Source organism: Pristis pectinata, chromosome 3 (genome assembly GCF_009764475.1).
Source record: "Pristis pectinata isolate sPriPec2 chromosome 3, sPriPec2.1.pri, whole genome shotgun sequence".
Classification (NCBI taxonomy): Eukaryota; Metazoa; Chordata; class Chondrichthyes; order Rhinopristiformes; family Pristidae; genus Pristis; species Pristis pectinata.
Genome location: NC_067407.1, coordinates 91,731,691 through 91,752,262, shown reverse-complemented (window position 1 = coordinate 91,752,262; position 20,572 = coordinate 91,731,691). Strand labels below are relative to the sequence as shown.

General features: G+C 38.5%; 1 protein-coding gene across 3 annotated transcripts in view; it reads left to right on the top strand.

Moving 5' to 3' along the window:
- The first annotated feature begins 4,260 nt into the window (after positions 1 to 4,260).
- LOC127568855 (ewing's tumor-associated antigen 1 homolog) overlaps positions 4,261 to 20,572 on the top strand; it is a 34,235-nt gene continuing 17,923 nt past the window's right edge. The window contains exons 1-5 of one of the 3 annotated variants that reach the window (XM_052013075.1): positions 4,261 to 4,618; positions 11,571 to 11,708; positions 12,424 to 12,500; positions 13,393 to 13,493; positions 16,066 to 18,362. In XM_052013075.1, the coding sequence (XP_051869035.1) occupies positions 4,438 to 4,618; positions 11,571 to 11,708; positions 12,424 to 12,500; positions 13,393 to 13,493; positions 16,066 to 18,362 (2,794 nt within the window). In that variant the 5' untranslated portion in view covers positions 4,261 to 4,437. Of the gene's footprint in view, positions 4,619 to 11,570; positions 11,709 to 12,423; positions 12,501 to 12,928; positions 13,107 to 13,392; positions 13,494 to 16,065; positions 18,363 to 20,572 lie in introns of those variants that run through there. The other 2 variants (XR_007956089.1, XM_052013076.1) reach the window with 2 other exon arrangements.

The window sequence follows — 20,572 nt, the reverse complement described above, 5'->3', positions numbered from 1 at the left end:
CCAAGTGAACACCCCAATGTTTACTATCCTAAATGGGCAAAAGAGATCCCATGGCATCATTACAATGAAGATTGGGAAGATTATACCCAGCACTGAAGCTAAAAATATCTCTGATATTTATAGAAACTTATGTATGGAAATTGATTGAAGTTCCTCCTTTACAACAATGAGACCACTAAAAAAAATATTCAAAACCAAAATACTGCAGGTGGTGGATATCTAGAATAAAAACAGGAAATTTTGCAGATCCCGAGCATTAACCCTGTTTCTCATTCCACATGCTGCTTGACCAGCTGAGTATTTCCAGCATTTTCTGTTACAAAATGTAATTCATTCATTGAAAAGTCCTTTGCAACATTATTAGATATGAAAAGTGGTTCTCTCATTTTAGACATGTGTAGCCATCTTTCCAGCTATAGAGTTAATGAATACCCTGATTATCATCTTGAAAAATTCAATAGATTCTGGATGTTCCTGCTGATTAGAGGATCGGAAATGTGATTACATTAGTTAGGAAAGGAAGGAGAGAGAAAATACAGAACTGCCAACCTGTTAGCCTAATATCAATAGTAGGGAACTTGATAAAATATAGGGTGAAAGATATAATAACAGAACACCTTGGAAAGAATAATAGGATTGAGGATAATCAGCGTGGATTTATGAAAGGAAATTCATGTTTGATTAATCCAATGGAGCTCTTTGACCAGTGGAATAGATGAAGGGGAACTGGTGGATATGGTGCATTTGCATTTTCAGAAATCTTGTTCATAAGGACCCACGCAGGAGGTTGGTCAACAAGGTTAGGAGACAAGAGATGAAGATAATATACTGACCTGGGCTGAGAAGTAATTATCAGACAGAAAGTAAAGCGGGAACAAACAGAGCATTCACTGGTTGGCAAGCTGTGAGCAGTGGGGTACCACAGGGATCTGTTCTTGGGCCCCGGCTATGACAACAATTTGGTTCAGCGGACCAAATGTCCTATTCCCATGGTTATTGTTGCATAACCAGGTGGAATTGAGAGTAGTGGGGTGGGGTGTTGTTGATAGGTTTCAAGGGGATATAGACAAACTGAGTGAATGGGCAAAAACATATAATGTGGAAAAATGTGAAGTTATCCATTTCAGTGCATAAAACTGAAAAACAAAAAGCAGAGCAATTTTAAATTGTTAGGGACTGGGTAATGTTGACATACAAAAGGACCCAGATGTCCTTGCACACAAGTCACTGAAGGCCAATATGCCTGTACTGCAAGTAATTAGGATGGAAAATAGTCTGTTGGTCTTTATTACAAGAGGTATATTTACAAGAGGTAAATAAATCTGATGACAGTTACATATGCCCTTGTTGGACCACACCTGTAATATTGTGTGCAGTTTTTGTCTCCTTCCATAGATCTGTCATAGAGTGCAACAAAGTTTCACCAGACTGATTCCAGGGATGACAGATTTGCCAAATAAGGAGAGATTGAGTAGACTAGGATGGTATTCTCCAGAGTTTAGAAGAATAAGAGGTCTCACTGAAACTAACAAAAATCCCAAGAGGAACGACAAGCTGGATGCCAAAGTACGTTTCTCCTAGTTGAGGAGTCTAGAACCAGGGGTCACAGTCTTAGAATAAGAGGTAAGCTGCTCTGTACTGAAAGAAGGAGAAAGTTCTGCAGTGAGAGGGTAGTGAATTTTTGGAATTCTCTACCCCAGAGAGCTGTGAATACTCAGTCACTGATTGTATTCAAAGCAGAGATTGATAGCTTTCTGGATATTAAGGGAACCAAAGGACTTTGAAAATGGCGCTGAGGTAGGAAATTAGCCACAATCTTTAAGAATGGCAGAACAGGCCCAAAGATTCAAATGGCCAAGTTCTGCTCTTATTTCTTACATTCTTAAAAGCAATTAATGGATTCATTCCTTTGAGAATAGAGAGGTTTATATTTATCGAAGACTGTATTGAAGAACAGGAATAAAGAGAAATGTGACCATGTCCCTATATTTGCAGTGCATTTATATATCTGTGCAATAAACAATATTGATTTTAGAGTTGAATTATATCCTGGAATTTTTCTCCCTCAGGTTTTGGAGGATATCAAATTATATCAGGTAGAGTCCATGACAAGTGACTATTGTGTCTGCTCTGTGCAGGAAATACATTTGATAAATACGTAGCCTTTGCTTGTTCAGTTCAAGTAGTCTGATGCACAAATCTATTAAATCCTATATAGCACTTGAGCGCTGTTCTATGTAGACAACTATTAAGTGATGTCAGATTCTAAGATCTTAAAACCATGGTAGAAAGGAAGAAAATTAAATAAATCAGAAATCCATTTCTTGGTGTCAAATTTGTATTTTAAGATTTTCTGTAGAATAGTGTGACAATAACAGTGAGCCTTACTTGGAATTGTCAAACACAGTGTCACACTAGAGTTGTTATAGAGCACTGGAGGCTAAAATTATTTATAGAAAATAACTGAATTATAGTACCTGACTTGTCATGATAAAGAATTAACACTTGTATTTATGATTGAGTAAGAGTTACCAAGGAGTTAAAACATCAAACACAGAACTATGTTTAATTTTATAATGAGATGCATCACATAAGGTGATACTTTTTGAACTCAAATGACTATGATTTGACAGGTCTGGAATTGGAAGTTATTTTGTATTTGGGAGGACTTTCACCCCCAAACCCCCTTTTCTCCTGTCTGTACCCTGTAACTATTGAGCAATGTTGGGAACCTGAGGATTCCATTGATTGATAAGCATTACAGGAACTGGAGATCATACTAAATATTAGAAATACATTGTTATTTTATCATTGTAAGAAATGTTTACACTTCTGTAGTACATTTCACCAGCATGGTAATCAGTTTTCACACAGCAAGGTACTATGAGATAATGTGCAGATAATCTGAGTTAATGCTGTTGATAGAGAAGTAAGTATTGGCCAGGATTTTGGAGAGTTCCTTAGGTCTTTCTGCCAGGGATTTGTTAACATCAGCAATATGAGGACAAATAGGACATTGGTTTACAACTCATTAAAATAAAATAAAGTGATTATGGTGAGATGCAGATGGGTGGGAGAAAATTCTTGTGGGGAATGGAGAATAAAACATGGCAGAATTGCTTTAGTGTAACTTTTAATTGGAACAATTAAGGGAAATGGGGATACTACAGAGTACATAGAATAAAAGTGCACCTCTCTTTAACAGGACACAGATAACAAACACCAAATTAATAATGAAAAAGAAATAAAAATCCATCAGTCGATGTACTTTCACATATCACAGTTTTTTGCTGTGACTCAATGAGGTGCCCACAAGCTAGTGAGACAAAGGCTTGTATGTTCAAGCTTCACTACAGCCAGTTAAGTAGATAACATAAACTGGCATTCTGGTGGGCGTGAAGGAGTTGCCGGGTTGTCAGAGTTGCCCAAGTAAGCTGTAAAACTGAGATTTTGCCTGTCCCCTCATGTGGGTGTAAGGGATGCCAGGGTAAGGTTTTGAAGATAATTAGATGAGTTTTCTCCTGACGTCCTGGCTCATGTATACTAATTAAAAAGAACACAATAAATAGGATCAGGAGTAGGCCTTTCAGCCTCTCAAGCCCACTGTGCCATTGAACAAGACTGGCTGGTCTTCAATCGCAATACCATATTCTTAACCTATCCCCATTTGTCCTGATTCCTTTAATAGCCAGAAATCTTACAGATCTTACTTATAAATACAACCACTGAGCTCCCAAAACCCTTTAGGGTAGAAAATTCAGAGTTGCCACCCTCAGTAAAGACATTTCTCCCCATTTCAGTCCTAAATTGCCAACCCCTTATTTTGAGATAGTGACCTCTAGTTCTAGACTCCTCAGTAGGGGAAGAATCCTCCGCATATATACACCCTAAATAATCTAAGAATTTTGTATGTTTCAATGAGGTCACACCTCAGTCTCCAAAACTCTGGAGGCCAAGCCTTCTTAATATCTCCTCATGCAACAGACCTGCAATCCCAGGAGCCAGTAAGGTGACTTTCGCTGCATTCTCTCTGATACCAAATGTGACCTCCGGGTAAGAAAACCAAAATTGTACACAACTTTGTGCACAATGCTCCAAATGGGAAGATGACTAGAGAAAGATAGGCCAGCATTTCCCAAATTACCTTCCTTTCATAAGGGACTTGGTGGTGGGCGATACCGTATTGATGAAACTTCTATTGTCGCCTAATTGGTTACGAAGACGAAAGTTTTAAAATACCTACAAACTCCCATCCAATTTGATTGACAGCGAAACCAGGGGCCGTGGCAACAGCGCAACCCATCATCGCCTGACGCTGCGAGAAGCGGCGTCGCTCTCAGCCAATCGGAGAAGCCGAGACCCTAAAGCGTCGGTGGCTTTTCTGCATGTGGAACAAAGATGTCGGGAGGGAGTCGGTGCTAAGCGACCGAGTGAAGGATGAAGGAGGAGGCGGGCGGCGGCGGCGACGGCAGGAGGAGCAGGAGGCCAGAGCCGCTCCCCAACCCGCCTGTCACACCCGAGAATGCGGGCAAAAGAAACGCCCGGCGCACCCCCCGGGCCGGGAGCAACAGGCTGAGCCGAGGCTGCAGGCCTGCAGCGAGGCCCGGGACGGCTGAAGGTGAAAGCACGGTGTCCCTTGGAACCTTTCTCCGCCTTCCCCGGACTAACCACCTCCTTTCAACTAACCGGCGGGACTGCTGCAGCCACTTGCTCTTCTGTCATCTTTCTGCCGGTGGAGGAAGGTGGTTCACACCCCCCCCCCCCATCAGTTGCAGTTCTTCTGTTGCCCGGCTCCTAACTCGCACCAAGACCCCCGCACTCCCACTGCTGGACCCCCCGCCCCCAAATAAATTTCTTGCCCTGCTTCCTCAATTCAGCCAGGGCCTGATACCCCACTATCTGTGTACCCTCCTCTGGCCCTACAAGTCTCTGAAATGCCTTCAATTTTGATCTCTTGATCGAATATGTAAAGCTGCTCTACCATTGGCAGCTATCACTCCAGCTGCTGAGGCACTAAACCCTGTCTGTCATTCTCTCCTGGAAAGCCTACCTTTAATCAAGCTGATTTAATGACGTAGGTAGAATAGTTACAAATAATCTTAGGTTGGCAAATTGTGGAATAGAATTAGAATCGGTCTGGGTGAAGTTAAGCAGCAGGGGTCAGAAAACTTTGGTTGGAGTTGTTTATGAATAGTGGCTGTGACATGGGGTGAGCAATAAGTAAGGACGTTAGTGAATCATGTAACTGGAATCTTAGATTCGTACAGTATTAAAACAAGACATTTGACTCCAGCTTGTAATGCTGACCAACGGGCACCCTTTCCAATTAATCCCTTTTCCTGGTGCTTGGTACTAGTACATAGCTTACTATAGCTAGGTGATTCAAGTGCTCAACTGGACACTTCTTAAATGCTGTCAGTGATCTAGCTTCAACCCCTCGGGCAGTACTTGCCACTCTGTGGGTGAAGAAAGTCTCCTTCATGTTCCCTCTAAATCTCTTCCCTCTAACCCAATCTATGTCATCTAGTTTTATCTACCTTTGATATGGAGAACAGTTTCTTATCTATGCCCCTTATAATTTTATCTCCCTATCTTTGTATTCAATATGGTGATTAATCAGTATCCTGACTAACCAGTATCTCATATGCCTTTTCTAACCATGTTATCTACCTGTTGTTGCTACCTTCAAGGATCTAAGGACTTGTATTCCAAAGTATCTCTGTTCCTCAATGCTCCATTAGACCCTAACATTTATGGTGTATGTCCTAACCTCATTAGTACTCCCAAAATGCATCACCTCACATTTGTCTGGATTAAACTCCATTTTTCAGTCCATTTCATCAACACATTGATATCACTCTCCAGCCCAAGACTACCTTCCTCGCTATCGACAACTCTGCCAATCTTCTGCGAACTTACTGATCATGCCTCTCACATCCACGTCCATGTCATTCATGTATATTACAAACAGCAAGGGACCCATCACCAATTCTTAAGGGACACCACTAGACACAGGCATTCACTCGCAAAAACAACCCTCTACCATCACACTCTGTCTCCTTTTGCCAATCCAGTTATGGATCTGGTTTTTCCAAATTGCCCTGGAACCCATGAGCCCTAATCTTTTGAACCATTTTCCCATGTGGGACCTTGTCAAAGGCCTTACTAAATTCCATGAAAAATCACATGTACTGCCCTGCCCTCCAATACACTTTGTTACCCCTTCAAATAATTCAATCAAATTGCAGACAACATCTGCTCTTGACAAAGCCATGTTGGCTAGTCCCTGCCTTTCCAAGTGATTATTAATCCTCTCCCTCAGAATTTTCTTCTGTATCCTCTCTACTACTGCTCTTGGGCTCATGGGTCTGTAGTTCAGTCTTTTCACTGCTGCCATTCTTGAAGAGGGGGAAAACACATTTGCTCTCCTGGTACCTCACTTGTGTCCAGCAAAGATTTAAAAATCTCACCCAGGACCCTAGCAATCCCTTCACTTGCCTCCTGCAGCAAACTGGAATAAATCCCACCCAGTCTGGGGATTTATCCACCTGTAAGCCTGCTAAGACATCAAGAACCTTCTCTTTATTTATGGATTTATTATTATGGGATAATACAGTAATTGTGGGGTCTTTAATCAATGTTTAGACTGGGCAAATAAACTTAATACTAATTATATAGAGATTGCTTTCCTAGAGAGTATATGAAATGGATTTCTAGATCAGTATATTGAACAATCGGGCTATTTTAGATCTGGCCCAGTGCAAATAAGAAAGGGTTAATTAATTATCTTATTGTCAAGGCACTCTAGGAAAGAGTGACCATAATATGATAGAATAACATGATAGAATGATATATAATTCAATCTGAAAGCAGAATTCTTAGTGTAAACAAAGAAAACTGTAAGATCTGATGGGATATTTGCTTGTGGTAGTTTGGGATACTCCTTTAAAGGGCATGTCTGTGGACAAGCAATTAAATAATGCATGATTGTCAAGAAATATACATTTCTTTATGTCACAAAGGCATAGTAGGAAACGATTCAAGGATGAATTACAGGAGAAATTAAGAATGTTACTAAACCTAAGGAAAATCCTTAAAAATTTGCCAGAGAAAGCAGCAAGTCTGAGGATTGAGAACATTTTGGAATTCAGTAAAGGATGACTATGAAACTGATAAAGAAAAGGAAAACAGAACTAGTGAGAAATATAAACTAGTGAGAAATATAAAAATTGAGCTTCTAGCGTTATGTACAAAGGCAAAGGCAAGCAAGCCAAATATGGGTACCCTATTGACAGAGACACGAGAATTTATAAAAGCAATTAAGGAAATAGCAGGAAAATTGATAATACCCTGTCTGTATTCACAGAAGACGGCTCAGAAAAACTCTCAAGGATCCTGGACAGCTAGGGTCCAGTGTAACTGAGGGATAAAAGAAATTTGTATTGGTAAAGGAATACTAATAGAGAAGTTAATGAGCCTTATAAATACTAAAAACCTGATAATCCTTATCTCAAAATTTGGAAACAGGTAGCAATGAAGATAGTGAATGCTCTGGTTACCATCTCCTGGGAACTGGCATGAACCTGATGGGTTAAATTAAGAGGGAGTGCAGCTAAGATTCCCCAGACTGGTTCCTGCACTGGCAGATCTGTAAGACTGCGTAGTGCTCCGGTTTCCTCCCACATTCCAAAGACGTATGGGTTAGGAAGTTGTGGGCATGCTATGTTGTACGCCAGAAGCGTGGTGACTCTTGCAGGCTGCCCCCAGAACACTCTACTCAAAGATGCATTTCACTGTGTGTTTCGATGTACATGTGACTAATAAAGATATCTTAACTAGAGTTTAGAATCATGAAAGGCAACTTCATTGAAAGATTAGAGGGATCAACAAGCTAGATAAAATGACAATGCTTCCTTTAGCAGAGGAGTCCAGAACTAGGTGTTACAATCTCAAACTAAGAGATTAATACTCCTTTCATTTGGAATTGAAATGAGGAGAAATGTCTTTACTCGTGGTGTGGTGAATTTTTAGAATTCTCTTCCCCAGAGTACTGTGCAGGCTTCATTACCGATTGTATTCAAAACTTGAGATCAATAGATTTCTAGACATTGCTGGAATCAGGGCCTGTGAGGGTAGGGTAGGGCAGGACACTGGTGTTGAGATGAAAGAGGAGCCCTGGTTTTATTGAATTGTGGAGCAGAGTCAATGGGCAAAATAGCCTATTCCTATTTTAGTTCAGTATCAAATATTGTTTGATAATTTCCCCAGTAAAGTACTTTGAGATTTTTTCCAACATTAAGTTTGATTTGTTTTATTAATGCTCTGTGGGGAAAAATATATGACTGAGCAACGGTTAGGAGAGAGTAATTTGAAACCTTTAATAGATCCAACCTGGATGAAGAAGGCAAGGTAAACACAAAAAGTTAAGGAAATTCTCCCAATTGAAAGAAAGAAAAAAATCATGCCTTTAAAGATTTGCAGCCAGTTAGGACCTTTTTGATGTATAGCAGTAATTATTACAAATAAGTGTGGCTTCCAATTTATGCACAGCAAGGCCTTGCAGTTAGCTTTGCAGTAATGATCATATAGTCCATTACACTGGTGTTGACTGAGGGATAAACATGGGTTAGTTGATTGCCAGTAATTCCCCTATTCTACAAACTACTTGTCTATGTTTTTTTACATGTATGTGAGGGAGCTATTGAGGCCTTGGATCCATGTCTCATCCTAAAGATGGTACTTCTGGCAATACAGCAATTCCTTGATACTACTGTGAAGAGTCAGCATTGATTTTTGTTCTTCAGCTTTTGGCTTCCGAGGGTAAAGTGGCACCCACTGAGTAAAGGCTGGGAATTAAAAGTCTGAGTACATTAAGGATCATCACATTCAGCCTTAATTTGTTATCTGAGTGCTTGGGAAGTTTTTTTGCATTGGACCTCCAAATAGAGAATCTGGACTCTTAACATTCTGTTCAACTAAAGTCTAGTTCCTTTCCCTACTACTTTGGGAGGCTTTGCATAGGAATGCACTGGAAGTCACAATGCCTTATATTCCTTCAGGTCCTTCGTGAACCATTGTCTTTAGCAGGTTTGGAAAAAAACTGATGAATAGATTTCAATGCATTCATCACCAATAAGAATTTTATTTCTGTAAAGGCACTAATTGCAAGGGCAATTAGGATCATTATTTGGTTAATGTCTTGACTGCATGACTTTAAGCTGTTTTCAAATTCAGATTCTGGGAATGGAGAATAAAGCATTCTCCCACTGAAAAGGGCTGGTATAAGCTCAATATATCTACCAAACAATGATCAATCTAGAAACTTACAGCATTCCTAAGGGTCCCATGAAAATTTTCCAAAGCCTCATCTGATAAATTAATATTTAGATCATCCATAACTTTGTTGGAAATCATCCTATTCAATGTTGTCTTTTATATTAATTGGAATTGGATGTTGTTTCTGCTTTTAGCAAGCATATCTTTCAATATGTTCTCTTCATCTTTTGTTTCTGAGTGAAAAGAAAGAATTTTGCTTGTACGTGATTCTATTAAGTTTAAAAACAATCTCCTTTCCCTTCCTGACTTACGACATCATCGTGAAAATATGCTGGTTTTGCTCATTTGGTAAAAGAAGATTTGAGTGTATAATCGCAGGGGGTGTGGGAATACTGCATTGAGATGTAAAAAGCGGAATTGTGGATTGCCATAACTTTTTAAAAGATCTGATGTCCACTGTCTTCTCTTACCACAACCCTCTGACTTCCCCTCTCAGTGCTTAATCTTTGAGAACTTGTATCACATATTCCTGAGCAATCCAGGTATCTACCAAAAACAAAATACAAATAAGTGGTTACTATGGTGGGTACTTGTTTTCTCCCTGCTGCCAATGTCATTTTTAAATTAGATATGTTTGTCTGAAATATTATAGTAAATAAACTAGCTCCTTTCCAAATTAACTTTGTTAAGATCTTCTTTTGAGTTATTTTTTTTATTTACAGCGTGGTAACAGGCCCTTCCGGCCCAACGAGTCCGTGCCGCCCATTTTAAACCCATGTTAACCTAGCCGTACGTCTTTGGAATGTGGGAGGAAACCGGAGCACCCGGAGGAAACCCACGCAAACACGGGAGAACGTACAAACTCCTTACAGACAGCGTCGGGAATCGAACCCCGATCGCTGGCGCTGTAACAGCGTCACGCTAACCGCTATGCTACCGTGCCGCCCTTATTCTGTGCAGAATTCTAGTACTTTCAATGCACACTGCTTTTTTTTGTTAAAACTTGATTCAAGCAATATATCTAAGTTTGAAAAATAGTCGTATATATTTAATTGTTGCATCTTAAAATATTCCATCTATTGTAAAATATATTCCTTATGTAAAATGTTTCTTTTTTTTGCCCCAGGCTATGCAGGAGACTTTAACATTGAATTACAAGATAGTTATACATTGTTCTAAGTATGTCATTGCTAAGTTCCTATTAATGAGGGTACCTTTCAACTTTGGCAATAGAAAACTGGCAGCATTATATCTGATTTTTAATGGCAAGGAAACCAATCAGGTGAATTTTGGATGGCCACTCTGGTGACCCCATTTTTCTTCATTTGTCATTGTTTAAAGCTCTTTTCAGCAATGACTATTATTTGGGTAGGTTAGCTGATATTTAGGCAGGTTAGCATATATAAAAACTGACTGCAATTAAAAAATTGAATTCACTGGTTACTCTAAATTAAGCAGCATATGGGAAAGTAGCAGTTTAATGTTAAAACTACTTTAAAGCAGGGGCAATTCCACGTGAACGTGGGCATTCTTTAGATGATACATAGTTTCTTTAGCAGCTCAGAAAAATCATGACTCCTCAATTGTGAGCTGTCTTTCTTTGCTATACTTTGCAGGCAAAGGTGAAAATTGGTCAGTACACCTGAGTGTATTTCTGTCTTACATCGTGTTAAGGCTTTAGTTCAAAGTCTGTTAATGGCAGTTTGGTCTGATATTTCTAGCTACTTTCTCTTCTCATTTGGGTTTTTATGATACTTGTTTACATATTTACTCCTTTCATGGATGGGATGAACTGATGCAGCACGTAAGGGAGAAATAATCAGGGACCCCCATGGATATTATGGAGCCTTCAGGGGTAGCATGGAAATAGTTCTTAAAGTCAATGACTGAAAGAATGTCTTTTTAATTGAGGTTTGTTTGAATATTTCTTAATAGCAAAGTATTCAAATATAATTGGCTATTTTCATTCTAGTGATTGGTCTAAGTAAATTGAAATTTAGCTTGTTTTTCCAAAGTGATATTTCTCTTCTGATGTGGTAGAATTTCTATTTGTTTTTCATTAGTTATGAATTAACAGTCTAAATCCACCATATTAAGAAAGATTTGTAAAGAACAGTGTATTACTTATTTATTTCAGATGCTACTTTGTTAAACCATGGTTGAAAATAATTCCCTTTGAGGCATTCATTTTTGTATCTTGTATTCGTGCTGCATTGTTTTAGTTGGAAAGACATAACTTCATAAAAGTGCATATTTGTGGTTGTATTTAAATCTAGTTATATTTTATCTTCCAGAAATACCATCATATAAAACGCCCAAGAGGATATTAAGAAAGCAACAGTTCAATGCTAATCATGAATCTCCTGTCAATGATTCAGAGTTGCAGCAGGATATTTATTGGGATCAACATTCTCCAACCACATTTAAATTGGGTAAAGTAGCAAGTTATCCATCGAATGATTTAGACTTGAAAAATGCTGCATACCTTTTTCTTTGTTTCTTTTATCAGTGTTGTGCATTTTTATATTTTTATCATTGTCTGGCTCCTACTCTTACTGGCTCCTAGTTTCACCATCTATGTATTTTGAATCATAAACAAACCTGCCCAAGTTGCTCATCATATCTTAATACCTGTCTTGCTAAAATACCAAAAATTGTGCAATATATATGTTCAACATTATTCTTTTATTTTAAATATTAACATTAAACTGGTTAGTTTTTTGCATACATTTAAAGTCAATGTTTTTATTGTTAGCTGTTAATGGGCTTTACTGAGGAAAAGAGGATGCTAATGTGGCATTCCATTTCAGATTGGAAATGTACGCATTTTTGTACAATGAAAAACCATTGTCTTGCTTTACTTTGAAATGACTAATACCTCTGCTGAAATATTTGATAGCGTAGTGAGATATTGAGCATTTGCCTCCATATAACTTGTATAATCTCAAGGCATTCAATTAATAATCAGGTCTATTTCTTATACTTTGGAAAAGAGAAAAACCCAGCATTAATGTGCTTGAAAAAAGTAAGCCAATAGTTTTCCCTTTTCAAAAATGAATGGTGTCAATTTTAGCTTTATTGAATCTAAATATTTCTTTATGGAATGCTAATAAAAGTTAATTTAGCCTCTCACCTTTTCTCATGCAGGTAATGGAAAGAAGTCATCTGGAACTTGTCAGCATGTGGTAGAAATATCTGATATTGTTAACCGTATTGCTCCTCAGGTAACAAATTATTGTGTAAACCTACTGTATCCAATCTGGGAACCTTTTGCTGTTTTCATAGTGTGTGTGAATGGACCTGAAATTAACACGTCAAGGTTTACAAGTGTTTTATTTTCAAAAATGTTAATTTTGCATAGATTTATTGAGTACATAAGTATAGAAATAAGCCATTCAACCCATCTGGTTTATGCCGGTGTTGGTGCTGCACACCATCTTCTTTGTAACCTATTTCATTCTGTCTACCAATATAATCTATTAAATTCTCACTTTATATTTAACAAATGCCTAATTCCATTCTCTGGTTAAAGAACTTTTTCTGAATTCTCTGCAATGTTTACTGATGGCTATATTGTTTTTTGATTCCTAATTTTAGGCTCATGCAAGATATTTCACCACATCTGTTTTCTAAAGTCCTTTCATAATTTTGAAGATAGTTGAAAAGATATTGAAAAGATATTGAATGAGAAAAGAAGTGAAAAAATAATATCCAACAGATTCTCAAATTCTGAAATAAAGTGCTGGGAATACCCAGTAGCTCAGGCAGCATCTGTGGAGAGAGAGAAGCAGGGTTAATGCTTCATGACCTTTCATCAGAACTGTGAAATGGTAACTATACACAAGTTTTGAAAACCTATTCTATCTCCAACTTCCAGTTCTGCCCTGAAACATTAAGTCTTGTTTCTGCATCCACTTATGCTGCCCAAACTGAGTACTGCTAGTATTTTCTGCTTTTAAATAATTGTTTACTTTTTTGATTGCAATTGCATCTTTCCATTAGCAATAGGGATTCCTCCGAAGTGGAATTCCTATTTGAGTGCTTTATTTGCTTAAGCTTATTTTTTTTAAAAAGTGAAAATATCTTAATAATCCGGCATGTGTTTGGGATAAGCAGCGATCTTCCGAAGTACCTCTGAACATCTGGCTAGGAGAAGATGCAATCCAGTGTAGCCCCACTGTTTCTTTTCGAGAAAGAATCAAAGGAAATAGTTCAAGGTATGCACAATTTTACAGTATTTGAAGATATTGAATTAAGACTTCTTGTGGAATTTACTTTTAAAGCAGATTCTCAGATTCTGCTTTGTTGGTATTAGCATAAGCATTATCAAAGAAATATCTGATTTTTTTTGGCGGAGGGGAATTTGTGGGTTGCTTCACAGCAAGCATTTATTGCCTTTGAGGACATTTGAGTCATTGCCTTAAATCACCAGTCCTTCTGGTGAAGGTGCTCCCAGAGTACTGTTGGGTAGAAAGTTTCAAGATTTAGAAACAGTGATGTTGATGGACTGGGGATATATTTCCAAATGAGGATAGTGTGTGACCTGGAAAGGAAACTGCAAATGGTGGTGTTGCCATGAGCTTCACCTCACGAGTTTTGGAGGTGCTTTCAGGGCAGCCTAGATAAGTAACTGCACTGCATTTTGTAGATGGTGCAGCCACTGTGCATCATGGTGGAGAAAATAAATGTTCAGGGTGGCTGACTGGGCTGCTAATCAAGTGGGCTTTTTGTATTGGATGGAGTTTAGCATTTAAAGAGTTGTTGGAGCTGTACTCATTTGGCAAGTGGCAAATATTCTGCTACACGCCTGACTGTGTCTTGTAGATGGTGGAAAGGCTTTGAATTGTTATTAGGCGAGTTACTTGCTGCAAGATACCCAGCCCCCGGCCTCTGACCTGCTCTTGTTGTCACAGTATTTATGTAGATACTCCATTTGAGATTCAGTCGGCGGTGAACCCCCCCACCAAATGATTTTAATGAAGGTGGACTCAGTGATGGTAATGTTATTAAATGTCAAGGCCAGTGATTAAATGGTCTCTTGGAGCTGGTCATTGCTTGGTACTTTCATGGCACAAATGTTACCACTTATCTGCCCATGCCTAAATGTTGTCTCGGTCTTGCTTCATGCAGGCTTGGGCAGCCTCATTTGCTGAGGAGTTGCAAATAGAATTTCCTGCATTTTATTGAATAGATTATATTGTGTTTCAGAGTTGAAGTTTTTATAGAAAGAGATTATGATGGAACTATTATTTTCTAATATCACAGTTTTTTAAAAAAAGGCAAAGCAATTAAATCCATTCAAAACAAAATCATCCATTGTTTCCTATTGTGTGTTATGTTCAAGACATAAACAGAATCTGTAACCAGGAAATGTGAAATACATTGTTAAAATAGCTTCCATGGTTCATTTGCACTTGAGAGCTCTTAATTAAGAATCTGTGCCAAAATCTGTTGAAAATATTTGGGCTTGGTTTTCCCACATCCCAATGTATGTAACACTCAGAATTGATAACGTTATAAATTAACGTCAACCCCCTTGCAGAGTCCTTGAGTAATATCCTGAAATAGCCCATTCACAACGTTGATCCAAAAATTCTTAATGTCATATAAATCACTGTGAACTTTAGGATTTCATTTCTTGCTGGGGCAGTCTGACCTTTATTTACTCAAGTTTCCTGGGGACACTGGTAAAATAATGACATCATTGGGTGACTAATCAAGTTTAAAGAAACCCAAGAGATACTTTGAATTTAAAACAAAGCTCTCAACCTGTTTACAAGTTAACTGCTTTGTGACCTGTAACATTTGTGTGCAGTTATTCAGGGTGTTACCAAATTTAATTCTGCTTCAAGCCGTTCATTATTGTCTGAAATGCATGGCCATTTTGAAAGAGGATTTGATTCTGTCATTATGCTTTGGATCAGTTGTGACATGGGGTAAAATAATAATCATAATTTGGAAGAAGTCAATAGGCTTTTCCTTAAAAGATTCACTTTTTATTTCTAAACCAGATCCACAGATTTCAAAGTCTTGTGGATCTGTATATATTGCATTGATCCAAGTTGAGGGGACTTTCCCCAATAAGGCCAGTGGTTTGCATGCTGCCGCTACTTCTGTTTGCATCTCCATATTACGTATGTATATATTTTATGTAAGTCTTTTCCTTTCCTGGTCGCATTATTTTTGTGCAGCTCTTATGCCCTTAATTTCATTTGTGAGCATCAGATCCCCTTGAATGAAGTATATTAACACAAGTATACATTTTCAATTTGGCAGTCCATGTGATTTTTCCAAGGCTAAAATTACTTTGTTGCCGTCTACTAATTCCTTGAAGGTGCCTCTTTGTGCTGTTAACATTTTGCAGAAAGCTATAGACATGTTATCTTGTACTAAAGATATTGTATCAAACCAAGGAAAGAGGTGGAACTTTCTTGCATTCTTAAAAATATCATAACCTTGTGACTGACCCCCACTCAATTTAATATAATCTAATTTCTTCAAGAATAATTTGATCTTTTACTTAATTTATATTAATTCTGGTAAATCTATCAAGGTTTAACAAAACCACACTATTCGACATATTAACACACCCGTTGTCAATCTAGTCTTCATGTTATGCTTTATTTCATTCATGCAGTGTTAACATATTGATTACAGCTAATTACTTGTGAAGTTTTGTATTTGTGGGTTAAAATGCCTTTAAAATAGGAAACAAATGAATACCCACAGTTTTTATAGAAATAATCTTATAAAAAATGTGAGAATTTTTCAAATTTTTACTCATTTCAGATTTCAAAGAAGTACAGAGGAAGAATTAATGAAGTTAGCAAAAGAATTTGATCGGAATATGGTTGAACAAGATGTCAGTTATTGTCAAGAAGTCAGTGAAGTTAACGAGATTCTGGATAATGAAGATTCAGAACAAACAATATGCGCTAAGCAAGCAAACTGTGACATTTCATCATTGGAAAAGGTACCTGAGACTAGAATTACTGAGCAAGTTGAACATGATGGAGGTGGAACCCTTCCAGTATTAAGGTTGCACAGTCAGAGCAGTAGTCAGAAGTCATTGGATCTAGAAGCTGAAGCTGCTGTCAATGCCTTGTTTGATGGGCCCACTCAACATGCCAGTCATCCCTTGAGTCAGGGCTTCTCAGGAGATGACAGTTCAAGTCCAAAATTAGATGACTGTCATACTGTCAAAGCAGCCTCAGCACCTGCAAAAGGCAACGCTGATCATGACATGAGCACTAATATAACAAGTGTAGGAGAACGAGTGGTTTCCTTTTCAACTGCTTTTAAACAAAAGAACATTCCTCAAATCTCTTCACCAGCTGAACTGGATCCAGACAACTCTAAGCATGGCAGAAAGTTGGCTTGTGAAGATTCCACTACAGATTTTGAATTAGACCAACAAGAGGCAACTGACATTCAATCCAAAGGTAAAACAGCAGCAGTTTGTTCACTTGAATCAGTCCCAGGAAATGATGGGTTTGATGACTGGACCAATGATGACTGGATTGAAGATGACTCTTTTATATTGCAGATTACACAAATCCCAGAACCGATTGACACTCCAACTGAATGCACACACTTTACAAACCAGTCCTTGGATACTGCTGGCCAAAAAGTTACAAAGGACTTTAATGATGCAAACGAATCTAAGGGTAATTCTGACATAGTACCGTCTGTGTCATTTATGCAAAGTTCTACCAGCAAACCCAACAACAAAGAGTTAGTAGCCAAGACTTTACAATTTGGAAAGAAGTCTGAAAGAGCAAAGCCAAGGGTTACTTTTACATTGCAAAACAAAGCAAGCGATAAGGTGACTGAGGAGCAATCTGTCAGAAAATGCAAGCCAGGTAAAGACTTCAAAAGTGTGATTAATACATTAATTAAAAAAGAACAAAGAAATTCTGATGTTTCAACACTTCAACATGGTTCCCATCTGTTTAATGTACCTCTAAGGGAATCGACTACTTTGACTTGTGCAAAATCTTATAAATGGGAAAATCGGTATGATGGCAGTGCACAGAGGAATACAGAGAACTCCCTTGTTTCACCAAAGCTTGCTTCTAGTGAGAATTCAGTGCTTGCAGAATTGAACTCGGTTGATCAGCTGGGATCTGAAAGACCCTCTGGTGCTGGCACACAGAGGGGACCTGATGTAGAGGTGCAGGATACTTGTTCTGAGTTTGTGGTTGACGATTGGAATGATGCAGAATTCTACAGTGAAATTCAAAACACGTTTTCTGAATCTGACATTTTATGGGAAACCGGTGATGATGATGATGATTTAAACAGGATGTGTGATGATGTAGAAAAGCTGATTGAAAACCAGAATTCTCAAGTGACTTTATCCTCTGGAACGATAGAATTGAAAGTAGCAAATGGCAACCAGAGTTTCACAAGCAACATGCATAAAAATCGGTTTACCAATCAGCTTAATGGGCAGCAAAAGCAATTAAATCAAAATCAACCATTTGTTATACCAGGAAGGAAAATCTGCTCAACGGGACAGTTAGTAACAAAACAAAGTGTCTTACCTTCATTGAGGCCTCAACCTAGGCCAACAGATTTGATCTGCACAGTCTGTACTATAACTACGCCCTCTACACAAAGCCATCATTTGAATTCTGTAAGCAATTTCCAGAGTAAAGCTTTATCAGCTATGTCCAAAATGTGTGCTGTGAATGTTAACAGGATAACTTCTGGGTCTGGTTCAAGAAACTCCATTGATGCTTCAAATAGTCATCAGACTTCAGTTTCTGCAAACTATGGCTATGGACAGAAAATGCACATATCCACCGTGACTACAAGTCATCCAGTCCCCAAATCACATGGTATTGCTGGCATTACCAGAACTCCAAGGTTCACCTTCAGTAAAGTTACAAATTCTTCTGTGATTGGTGTTCAAGAGAACACCAGTAGTCACGCAACACAGTGTGTGAAGGCTTTTGGCAACAAGGATCATGTAAAAAGCCCCATGGAAAGATGTGTTCAGTCAAGTGAAATTACTGCAGCTACATTGTATCCAACATCATCTCTTAAGAGACATTTCTCGGACTCTACTTTAGAGCTCAAAGGTGATCAGATTGTTTAGCTTTCATCATTTAACATTGACTTGTAGTCAGTTGTAATTATTACCCATTTATGGTATATTAATTCTAACTAGTTTTTTTTCAGGAAACACTGTTCCCAAATGTTGTTTCAACAGGGATAATTTCCTTAGTTTACAACACAAATAGGAAACCTTCCCAATGGGTTCTGATCAGGGAATTGGTCTATACCTAAATTTGTAATGTGAGCTCCAAGCTGATGAGACTTCTTTTCAGAGCAGTACCAAGTGAACAAAATGATCCCCAGACAGTTTGAGTTGCCTTGATCATATTGTCAGCATTTAAAAATTTCCTCACAGGTTAGTTCCCAATATAGTAATTAATCTCTTGGTCCCTTAAATTGCACAGATGTTATGTTGATATTGTGATTGCAGCAATAAGGGTTTCTACTCTTCCACACCCACATAATTCTCTGCTTTCCACCCAATCCCTGCCATTAGGTACAAAGTGATGTTTTTTATACTGGCATTTTTAACATAAATTAGAAAAATAATTACTAAAAATGTGCTTGATTCTAAAAGGGAGAATGAACATGGTTTGTTTGGAGAGTAGTTAATGTAGAAAGGTAGTCTGTCAGAGACTTAGAGAATGTAGTGGTAGAGGAGGCAAGTCTGGAAGAGATTTCAGAAAATAAGTTGAGTAGAGAGCACAGAGGGACTTTACATTAAAGTTTTTACTTTAAAGCAGTGGAGGATAGGGATCAATGTCATTTGCGGAAACATAGGAATGGAAATTAACCATTCACCCTCCATAATTCTGACCTACCATGAGGGTTTGGCTGATTTTTGGCCTAATTTCCTATTCTCATCATGTTATGGTTAAAACAAATCTGTGTCAAATTTAAAGTAAGTAAATGATCTCAGCCAAGGGGGATTAGGGGTGCTGGATAAAGTGGATACAGTTGTATACAGAATACAGGTCATAGAGACATGCAGCAGAAAAAAGGCCCCTTGACCAACTAAGTCCATGCCAACCATTGGTATTGGTTTATTATTGTCACTTGTAACGAGGTACAGTGAAAAACTTGTCTTACAAACCAATCTTACAGGTCAATTCATTACACAGTGCAGTTACATTAAGTTAGTACAGAGTGCATTGATGTAGTACAGGTAAAAAAAAACAATAACAGTACAGAGTAAAGTGTCACAGCTACAGAGAAAGTGCAGTGCAATAAGGTGCAAGGTCACAAGGTAGATCATGAGGTCATAGGTCATAGTCCATCTCATTGTATAAGAGAACTGTTCAATAGCCTTATCACTGTGGGGTAGAAGCTGTCCTTAAGTCTGGTGGTACGTGCACTCAGGCTCCTGTATCTTCTACCCGATGGAAGAGGAGAGAAGAGAGAATGTCCCGGGTGGGTGGGGTCCTTGATTATGCTGGCTGCTTCACCAAGACAGCGAGAGGTAAAGACAGAGTCCAAGGAGGGGAAACTGGTGTCCGTAATGCTCTGGGCTGTGTCCACAACTCTCTGCAGCTTCTTGCAGTCTTGGGCAGAATAGTTGCTGTACCAAGCTGTGATACATCCTGATAGGATGCTTTCTATGGTGCATCGGTAAAAGTTGGTGAGAGTCAAAGGGGACAAACCAAATTTCTTTAGCCTACTGAGGAAGTAGAGGTGCTGATGAGCTTTCTTGGCCATGGCATCCACGTGGTTTGTCCAGGACAGGTTGTTGGTGATGTTCACTCCCAGGAACTTGAAGCTGTCAACCCTCTCGACCTCAGCACCATTGATGTAGACAGGTGCATGTACACCACCCCCTTTCCTGAAGTCAATGACCATCAACCACCCATTTACACCAGTTCCATTAATCCCATTTTTTTTATTCTTCCCACATTCTTAGCAACTCTCCCCAGGTTCTACCACTCACCCGCACACTAGGGGCAATGTACAGCAGCCAATTAGCCTACCAAATCACACATTCAAACTCCACACAGCAGGATTGATGGTCATTATGAGGCAGATGTTTTGCAAGCTGCACCTTTCTGCCAACCAGCTGTTTTGGAGTTTGTGGAGATGGCAGGCTGCTTTATGATATTTGAGTTGTCGTGAATCAAAATCTGGTTTATTATCACCTATATTATTTTTATTATTATTATTTATCTGTCGTGAAATTTGTTGTTTTGCAGCAGCAGTAAATTGCAGGACATAAAAATTACTATAAGTTACAAAAATAAAT